Source organism: Micropterus dolomieu, unplaced genomic scaffold (genome assembly GCF_021292245.1).
Source record: "Micropterus dolomieu isolate WLL.071019.BEF.003 ecotype Adirondacks unplaced genomic scaffold, ASM2129224v1 contig_1142, whole genome shotgun sequence".
Taxonomy (NCBI): domain Eukaryota; kingdom Metazoa; phylum Chordata; class Actinopteri; order Centrarchiformes; family Centrarchidae; genus Micropterus; species Micropterus dolomieu.
Genome location: NW_025730132.1, coordinates 443 through 10271, shown reverse-complemented (window position 1 = coordinate 10271; position 9829 = coordinate 443). Strand labels below are relative to the sequence as shown.

The 9829-nt window shown below is 41.3% G+C and overlaps 2 protein-coding genes and 1 long non-coding RNA gene across 3 annotated transcripts; 2 read left to right on the top strand and 1 right to left on the bottom strand.

The window, feature by feature from the left end:
* The first annotated feature begins 238 nt into the window (after positions 1–238).
* gcnt3 (glucosaminyl (N-acetyl) transferase 3, mucin type) lies at positions 239–1656 on the top strand. The gene has a single exon (XM_046041294.1). It carries the CDS (start codon positions 239–241, stop codon positions 1427–1429), a length of 1191 nt encoding a protein of 396 aa, XP_045897250.1. The 3' UTR covers positions 1430–1656.
* Positions 1657–2055: 399 nt separating this feature from the next.
* LOC123964199 lies at positions 2056–4778 on the bottom strand. The gene is made up of 2 exons (XR_006823364.1): positions 4511–4778; positions 2056–2753 (listed from the first exon to the last, which is right to left on the bottom strand). It is a non-coding gene; the product is annotated as an uncharacterized LOC123964199 (long non-coding RNA).
* A 514-nt stretch (positions 4779–5292) lies between these two features.
* On the top strand, positions 5293–8532 carry LOC123964198 (proprotein convertase subtilisin/kexin type 5-like). The gene is made up of 4 exons (XM_046041295.1): positions 5293–6279; positions 7908–8111; positions 8196–8264; positions 8474–8532. Exons 1-4 carry the CDS (start codon positions 6102–6104, stop codon positions 8515–8517), a joined length of 495 nt encoding a protein of 164 aa, XP_045897251.1. The 5' UTR covers positions 5293–6101; the 3' UTR covers positions 8518–8532.
* Positions 8533–9829: the final 1297 nt, after the last annotated feature.

Genomic DNA, 9829 nt, shown 5'->3' with positions numbered 1-9829 from the left:
TGTTGAAACATCCACCAGGACTTGTGCAACAAGTCAGATCCTACTTTAGGATCAATCAGTAAGGTGTTTAAAATAAATTCCTTCCACGCCTTCATTTGACACACCTACTTAGGGGGCTGATTCAGCTTGTGCTCCTTTATTAAATGAAGAACTACAGCTTCTCCTCATTTGGTCAAAGTGTAACCTGCAGAGTAGACAAGGTCACCAAAGTCACATCAAGCAGACTTCGAGCAAGGAAATGGCTTTCGGATGGTTGTTGAAGGGTCAGATGTCGGTGAGGACCCTCTCTCTCATCCTCACGGGTATGCTCCTTTATTTTGTCCTTCAGCAAACTCTCTCTCCTTTTGACAGGCAGTCATCATCTGATCACACAATACCACTGCAGTTCTCTATTGACCTGCCTGGCTGCTCGGCTATCATCAGTGGGGATGTAGAGAGCAAGAAGAACGAATTGGAAGTGCTTCTGGCATCCAGGAAAAGACAGAGTTTTTTATCTGAGGACTTCTACCTCAATGTGACAAAAGACTGCCCAGCTTACATTGAAAAGAGAGGTTTCATGACAGTGCTGCTCAGTGAAGAGGAGAGGGATTTTCCCATTGCCTACTCCATGGTGATTCATGAGAAGATTGAGATGTTTGAGCGACTTCTACGAGCTATTTACACTCCTCAGAACATCTACTGTGTGCATGTGGACCAGAAATCCTCCAAAGAATTTCAGAAGGCTGTGGAGGCAATTATCTCCTGCTTTCCTAATGTTTTTGTAGCCAGTAAATTAGAAAATGTGGTATATGCCTCATGGTCCAGAGTGCAGGCAGATTTGAACTGCATGAAAGATCTGCTGAGCTCACATGTCCAGTGGAGGTACCTGCTCAACACCTGCGGGACAGACTTTCCCATCAAAACCAATAGAGAGATGGTTCAGGCTCTGAAGGCCCTCAATGGGAGAAACAGCATGGAGTCTGAGGTCACCAATGACTACAAGAAAGGCCGCTGGCAGTATCATCACAATGTCTCTAACACAGTCATCAGGACAAGTGAGAGGAAAAGTCCTCCACCCATTAGCAGCCCCATGTTCCAAGGAAATGCTTACTTTGTGGTCACAAGAGCCTTTGTAAAACATGTCATGCAGGACAGAGAGGTTCAGACATTTCTGGAGTGGGAGAAGGACACATACAGCCCAGATGAGCACTTGTGGGCCACACTAACGAGGATGCCTTCTGTTCCCGGATCAGTGCCTGCCAACATTAAGTATGACATGTCAGACATGAATGCCATTGCTCGTTTGGTAAAGTGGAGCTATTTAGCAGGAGAAATGAAAAATGGAGCCCCGTACTATCCTTGCACTGGGGCTTACAGAAGAGCTGTTTGTGTGTACGGTGCTGGCGACCTCCAGTGGCTCCTCACACAACACCACCTCTTTGCAAATTAGTTTGATCCCGAGGTTGATGACACTGCTATTAGATGTTTGGAGTCAGTTCTGCGTTTCAAGGCTTTAGGTAACGGCCAGTTATTAACAGATCAATATGCCACCATTTTGTAAAGCTTTTAATCATTTGAAATGTAAAATAACATTATAGAAACCATATTTATTTATTATCAAAAATTATGGATCTTCTGATGAAATGTATTGAAATATTCTATTGCTATTAAGTCATTTCTGATATGATCCATATTGTATATTTTTTTTAAATTATGTGGCTGTTAATCTTATGTCAAGATATTGTTATAGATCTTATCATGACTTAATTAATATCTGCTGCTAATAATCTGCTCGTTTTAATATTATTGCGAAGGTATTGATGTGGAACTTATGCCATGTCTTTTTTTATTTTTATTTTTTATGATTTCAATGACATGTGTTTGTGGTGCCATCTAGTGGATTCTAAGTGGAAGAGATCTGCAAAGCTGAGGAAAAAAAATGTTCGTTATTTGAATCTTAACATACTCTTCATTTGGTCACTGTACAGTTTCAGTGCTAACATAAACCTCTGTCTTGTAACAACTGCAAAACAGGACCGAATGGAATAAAAAAATATTTAAAAAAAAAAACGATGATGTGGATCCATGACTTTACTTGGAGGAAATGTTACACTAAGACATACATCTTTACTTCAAACTGTTGCTGTCACCATGTTCTCCCTCCTCAAGTCAGAGGGCACATTCAAGTGAGGGGCAAAAAATAAAACTTTATTTTCCCCAGGCAGGATTTTAACAGAGAACGCCAGCAGTGAACAGTGAAAAAGGTGCTGTCTGAACTTAATCTACGAAATGCCACTCAGACACCTAAAATGCAGTTTAAAATCAGAGCAATCATAAAATTATATTAATTTCTCTCCATTATCACCTTTTGAATATAAATATATATATTTAAATGTAATAAAGCAGAACATGCATCAACCATTTGTAACAGAGTGCCTTAAATAACGTGTAGATACAACAGTAACTAGGGAACACCAATAAGCTAAGTGTGACATGATATACCGGTAGTAAATAATTAAAAAAGATTAAAAAGTTTCAGACAGAATGGAGAAAAATGCAGAGGATTGAGCTGTAAAAAGTTCCACAATGTAACAGGCAGCATAGTTTCAAAAAAGGCACTCTCCTGATGCAAAGAGCCAAGTCTCCAGTCACGTTGCCCAGAGCATATACATTAGATTGTTGTGCTCCTCCTCCACATCTTGCAGTGCGAGCAGGGTCACTCCGGTATGGCAGCAGTTGCAATCTCCACTTTACCGTGCATGTCCTTGTCGATTCTGCAGACAGATTCAATAGTCATCAGACATCCATGTGACTGGGATGGTGTGTCATCTAAAAGGGCCAACACACTGTCCATAAATACGCTTTTCGTTTAATCACATCCTGAAATGTGAAAGTACCATCATACCACTGCAAAGTAAATTCTTTGCCAGAGGAAAATCATTTTTACTTACCAAACCAATCTCCACCATACAAATTAATACCTAATTTGGTCTGTTATAATTCACACTAAAATATTAAGTACTTAAAATATTTGTGTGACACAAACCATCAATATCTGTTGTATAATGGAGGTTCTTACTTACCTTGAAACCTTATAAGACAAATGCACTAATGTGTGCTTCAATATGCAGCACACCCTGCATAAAGGTATAGACGTATACAATAAATACTCATATACAGTATGTGCAATCTTTGAATTTTTTCCAAGCCTTGAGTAATCTATTACAATCCATAGCCATGTTACCAGTGCATAAATGTGCAATTTTTGTTGATACTGTCAGAAAGATGGCGATGTGTGAGGGTTTGAGTGCATTTGTCTTGCAAGTTTGTCAGTCATGTCTGCTCTGCTTTTCTGTAGCTAAATGCCAGTGACAGGAACAGAATTCACTGTGGTAACTGATCAGGTGCCAAGCGCCCTCTCCCCAGTGCCCTGCTGCACTGAAGCCCTCTGTGGAGCTGGCATGGCCTGGCTCGGCCTGGCAGCCACGGGCCCTGCTTTGTATCTCTGCCCTGTCTACTCAAGCTGTCTCCTAATCAGACTCGACTACTGTCAGCGGCAGCTGACAGTAGTCGAGTCGTCTTCGCAAGCCCAAGTAACGCATTAAGACAGGGGTAATAGGTGGCTGAATGAGTTGTAAAGAGAAGAAAGCAAACAAGTTGATTTGATGTAAATCATCATCTTCCAAATGATCAGAAGGAAACAGTGGCAGAGTTATTTAAACAGTGTTGTAACCAGCTCAAAAAGAATCTGACATTAATGATAGATTAAAGGTTTTATTATGTAGGTCTTTGTAAGGGGACATGAATATGGTTTTAAAAATACCACAGCAATGAATTAGTGGCGTCACGATACAGGCAGGCATAGTTGGTAGATATTGTGAACCAGGCCAACAATAAAATAAACTATATGGGTTACAGAATTTCACCAGGTTGTGGCATTTGCAGTAATTGTATGGCTTCCTATATTTTAGGATGAACAGACTGCTGTGATTCACTAAACATATAGCTGTTATGTATTTCATCACTATCTACATGTTAAGCCATCTGTCCCAAAATACATTGTGATGATTAATATTCCATGTCTGGAAAAGGAACCATAGCCTTCAAGGCTTTATAGCCTCAATAAGCTAATAAGCTGTTTATTTGTGCTATCACAAAATATACTCAGCTGTCTCAGATAGCCTATATAACGTTAACATTGCTACTACTGTATGATCCTACATCACAAAGGTCTGTGGCTATGCATACAGATTCAAGACCACATGCATGTAACTCTTGAGACTCCGGCTAACGTCTCATCCCAAACCGTTGAGGAGATTTGTGGCCTCGATGCATTTGCCTTCGACCTAAAATAAATAAAAAAAAAGGTATTCACACGGAACCTGAAGTTGAATGCATCGTGGCACGTACTCGCATAAAGGCAGGTGCACCTGTCTGCAGTGGTAGCCTATTGTTTCCTCTATCTAATGAGCCATGAATCGGCCTGTCGCGATGTGTGTGTGTGAAAAATGAAAACATGTCTGTCTCTTACCGTTCTGTTTTCAGTCATTACTCCCCATCCTAAGGTTTCCAGTCCAGACCTCTGACGAACCGTTAATTCCTATCAGGCTGTCTCACTCTCTCCCTCTCTCTTTCGCTCATCCCCATGTCATATTTCTCTGCTGCAGCAGTACAAGGCCACGCCCCCTCTGACAGCCGCTGCCGCGTGACGTCAGCCGCTGAGGAGGGTTGTGCTCCTCACGCCCTCGCATGCGCATCCAGGAAGCAGCCGCGAGAGGCCGCTATTCCTTCACAAAAACAAAACTTCCGAGGCACAAATGGCGTCCGGTGTCTTAGGACATTATAATATAAATGACACTATTAATAAACTGTGAAGAAAGCAAATGCTCGTGTTGAGTGTATCACGGAGTTTATAAACCACAATGAATGGTAAGACTGTCACATTTAAAGCTAGGGTAGGCAATTTCTTTCAGAAGCATTTTTTAAATTAAAAATATGTTATTATTTTATTATTTAAATACGTTATATTTGTTTATGTTCTGTTTACATCCTGTCAACAATCAATAAATGAAATGCTTCCACACAATGAAAAAAAGTCTGGTGTCTGTGTCTGTCAATCAGGCCTACCTGCCTGCACTCATTGCAACTGAAACTGTGTTTTGGAGGAGGCTTTGCAAGGAGAGCTGCAGGGAAGGAGTGGGATTGTTTTTTTTTTTTTGGGTTGCATGCTTTGCGGTCTAGCTGTGTCTTCTTGAGTTTCTCCCACATTGCTTACCTTAGGCATAGCTAGTTAGCAATTGAACATTATGCAACAAGCAATTAATCCTCAAAAAAGGAGCCTATAAAACAAGCAAAATTAGCTTTTAATTTGTGCTTTCCCAAGCCATAAAAAACCCTAAATTTATCTGTAAACCACTAATTTCTTTTTTCATGCCTTTTAGCTGAACTAGCTGTAACTTTAACTAACCTAGCAATAGCTAAATCTCTAATGTTACTGTTTAATGAATCCTGGAACCTGTGGATTAAAAGTACAAATTATAGGCCAGACAGTGAACACTCATTTTTGTTTTTCATTTGTTGAAATTAGATCACTTCCTAAATAGACTATTCAACAAAGTTTAATATGCAACATTACAGCCATATACTTTTTAAGTAACCTTAATAGCTAATTGCAGTCACAGGTGTGTCTTTATCAGGTTACATTTATAGCTGGGGCTTTTACCATGAGGATACAATCCAAAAGAAGTTGCACCAAAAGTAATTTACAAAGAGACACACCCATTTCCATTCAAATGTTTTGGTGGGGGGTGCATGGTGTGATGGTTTATTTAGGTTATACAATGAAAATTATCTATCTATCTATCTTCACACACTATCTATCGTCACAAACACTGGGCTGTTCTCTCGGGAACATTTAGGCTACTAAATGCGCACCACAGTCCACGCTCATTGTCCAGCGCTTCATTTGAACGAACTGGTCCAGCAAGTTATTTGTGGGCTGGTGTCACAGAGCCCCATAGATCTGCCAGCGTACCTGCTGCACGGACACTGCGTCTTAGGAAGCAGTCCGAGGTGTTGGCTTCTTTTTTTTTCACTTCCAGTGAAAGTACTCGGACGCGGCCATGAGGTCCTTCGCCGCGTTTCTGACCTTTCTCTGCTTTGTCGGATTTACTGGATGTAAACCTTCGTCGCCCTGTCCGAGTGGACAGTTTCTGCTGAAGAATCAGTGTGTCCTCTGTCATCCCACCTGCTCTGAGTGCGACGGGCATGAGCTGTTTGAATGCACTACCTGTGGAGTTGGTGAGTATATTTCCCTATACACTTACTTTTAACAGCATAAAATCACTGAGGGCTTTCTGAAAGTAAAACGGCGAAAATATGTATTATGGGGGTTTAAAAAGTCATGTTTTGTAGGCTGTAGTTTTAACAAATAAATCATCAGATAATGACTTCATCGAAGTTAAACAATGTGCTTTCCTTCATATGACAAATTTCACCTACATTTTTCATAACTTCTGTATGAGATGTGCAAATATGAACATCTTCCATTGGCCGATATAATTCCTCTGTTCTGATTTTTGTTTTTCCCCAGCTCCACAGATACCTGATTAAAACAAAGCCATGTCACAGACTCATTAATCCAGTTTAAAGGGAGGTGGAGTTTGATTTCAACGCAGCACTGTTTAATGGTTACTAAAGCAAAGCTGTTTAAAGGCCTTTGAATTAGAGGAGGAGCATGCAGCTCTGGTTTACCATTTACTCTTGTTAAACAATCACAGAGTGGCTGTAGAACTTGCATTTTCTGTCACAGGGGCGCCTTTTGAAATAGGTAAGAAATGAAGGTGTGATCAGGAGTTTTCACTGTAATCTGATCATGTCAGAATGGGGCCTTTGTTAATCCGAGGCAAAGGAAAAAAGTATCCCCTTGGGCTAGAAGTATTACTGTTTCAGTTCATTGGCTAAACCTGCAAGTCTCTCTCTCTTTTACTCAATGAATATATTCATTTTGACATTTCTACAATCATGCATTTGCTTTTTACTGACTGTATTTTAAAATACAATGCTATTTTTGTTGTGCAGACTTTAGTAGTATACAGTAGTTAGCATTTGATCCTGGTGTGTATATCTGTGTGGCATCTGTGTATTCCTTTGTGGAAGAACATCAAAAGCCAAAAGTCTGTACCCCATTCCTCAAACACTGCGGTTTGTTGTCACATAGAAGCCACATTGCTCTGTGCATGCTGAGGTTCAGGGAAGTGGAAGGGTTAGAAAGGCAGCAGCAGCTTGTGGCCCCTCTTCTCCCTGTCTCACACATCTTCTTTTTAGCGCTGAGCAGAAGAGACAATGCTGTAACTCAGAGATGCCTCAGGTGCCACAGCTAGGCTAGTGGCAGGTGGCAGAGTATTAATCATTAGGGCCAACAGAAGACTCCGTCTCTGCCCACAGCTTTGATCTCTCATCTGCCTCAGATTGCCATTGTTTACATTATATTGGCGCATCATCAGTCAGGAAGTGATCTCACACTGTGATCTATTATTTGCAGGCCTACAGTCAGACAACAGACAAAATGCTGGGCTGGAGCCATTAGTTCTTCGGTTTCCTAATAATTGCCAGTGATTCACTCGTTAAGCCAGATGACATCTCTCTCCTTTCAGTCAAACAATCTTGATTTCGCTATATGTGTTAATGCTGTCATTTGCTGAAGGCAACTTTCACACAGTTGGCAGCACGTCCTTTCATCTTTCCTTCATTCCATGTAATTGTTGGGGCCCATTTGGCTCTGCCTCTATGTTTATTATGAGAAGCTCATTGATTTTCACTTTCAGAAGAGTCCAGATTTTGGGAAAAGGCGTTTCCTGGTAGAGGGAAAAAATAGAGTAGGCTTTATGTTAACAAGTCCTCTGTGTCTTCCTCCTCCTTCTCCTCAGATGAAGATGGACAGGAACGGTTCCTCCACCAAGGTCGCTGTAGGACACACTGCGCCCGGGGACTGTATCCTGACAGAGGTCATTATGCCTGTCTGCCCTGCATAGCCAATTGTGAACTCTGCACAGACGGCAACATATGTGCCAAATGTCAGGAACACTACAAACTCCAGAATGGGGTCTGCCAAACGGCATCCTGTGACATAGGTAAATGTAAATCAGAGCTTCAGAGTTTTCTGTAGATTAAGAGTATGACATTCAGGCTTGTTATGCTGGGTCTCTGTGTTTCAGGCCAGGTGCAGGACCCTGATACAGGAGAGTGCATTGACTGTGAGATGGGCTGCAAAACATGTTCCGCGGGTAAGTTACACAGGCTTGCCAGGCTAGGCTGACAACACCATACTGTTCCCCCCTCAATGTAAGGTGGGTCTGCGATGTACATATTGAAACACTGGTGATAACAGTGCACAGAGCAGCACAATATAAAGATAGCCAGTAGCCTACTGCATGAGTTTGCTCCTCCACATGAATTCTAATTAATCACCTTTTCTCGTTTCTCATTTCTCAAGACCCTGATATCTGCAACAGCTGCGCTGAAGGTTACTTGCTGTGAGTTTTTTTGTCGTTTTATTATTATCCTGTGATAAGTGGACTTTTCTGGCTCCCCATATCCTCTGCTGTTGGATCAAATGCATTCTGAGATGTTATTTTAGAGAGCTAACATTTAATACAACTAGCAGTTATTTTCGATTCAATATAACAGTTCTCGATTAAAGTTACAGTAAGTAACACCGTGATGAAAATCATGATATAGAGCGTTACAGCGACACAGCAAGTAAAGCACTTAACGATAGTCAAGTTGCAGGTTAGCGTACTGTTACTACAGTTGCTGCTGTGAAGCTAACATGACGCTAACATGCAGAGAGGACGAGGCGGACCCAGAGCCAGCACACCAGATCCAAAAAGCTATGCTCACAACTCTCCTGCAACTATAGCTAACATCACAACAACAGCATGTCTTGGCAAACTAGAAAGTAGGCTGAATGTCTGTGGGTAAGTCATTTAACATTACCCAACACACACATCATGGCTGGAACGGCTGGAATAGTGTTATGTGCTCGGTCCGAGCCACTTCGTTTGTTTCCCCAATTGACCCTTCGCTAAGCCCCGCCCCCCTTAGTTACTGTTGCTAAGTCCGACAAACTGTCAGCGCTGCCACTGTCTATTACTGCACTCCCCAGAGAAATATTGTCAAATTGGTTGTAAAAAGTGATCTCAGAATGAAGCAGACAGTTTTGCAGTTGCATTACACATTTGAAGGTTGTATTCAGGCTGTCAGACTGACACAAACTGATTCAAACGGACATGAAAAAAATGAAAGATAGAAGCTAAAGCCTACCGATCACACAGTACAAGTGACCACCGCATGCTCTGACAATTGAAACAAAATACAATGATATCAAGGATCAACACTGTTCCTGTAAAGCTGGGTAGGCCTCTATTCATGAATAATTCAAAAGCAGAACAGTAGGGCTTTATTACATTACATTTAGAAGGAAGTTAGCTAGCATTAGCTAACATTACATTAGGAACAATTGACAGAGTATGACAACAAACAACATTTTTCTGGATTTATTTTAGGTTTTGGAAAGAGAATAAATTGTACTTGTTCTTTCGAAGCCCCAAGTGTTTTTATTTGTATTGCCACTGCCTTGCTAGTTAAAAAAAGTTGGTCAATCAAAATGTAGTGTAATATGCATTTCCATATATTGGCTTGAAGAATATGGTTAATAATTCTTCACGCCACAAGAAACTTCACTTCACCTGTATTTCTGTTTACACCAGCATATCACTTGGAGGTTACATTCAGAGCTAGAACAGATCTGCAATTGTCTCCCCCCCCCCCCCCCCCCCCCCCCCCCCCC

Bases quoted from the DNA above. Each gene is read 5' to 3' on its own strand.
- gcnt3 (XM_046041294.1), top strand. From the start codon at position 239: ATGGCTTTCGGATGGTTGTTGAAGGGTCAGATGTCGGTGAGGACCCTC.
- LOC123964198 (XM_046041295.1), top strand. From the start codon at position 6,102: ATGAGGTCCTTCGCCGCGTTTCTGACCTTTCTCTGCTTTGTCGGATTT. The intron at 6,280-7,907 runs GTGAGTATATTT...CCTTCTCCTCAG, and splicing joins ATGCACTACCTGTGGAGTTG to ATGAAGATGGACAGGAACGG. The intron at 8,112-8,195 runs GTAAATGTAAAT...TCTGTGTTTCAG, and splicing joins AACGGCATCCTGTGACATAG to GCCAGGTGCAGGACCCTGAT.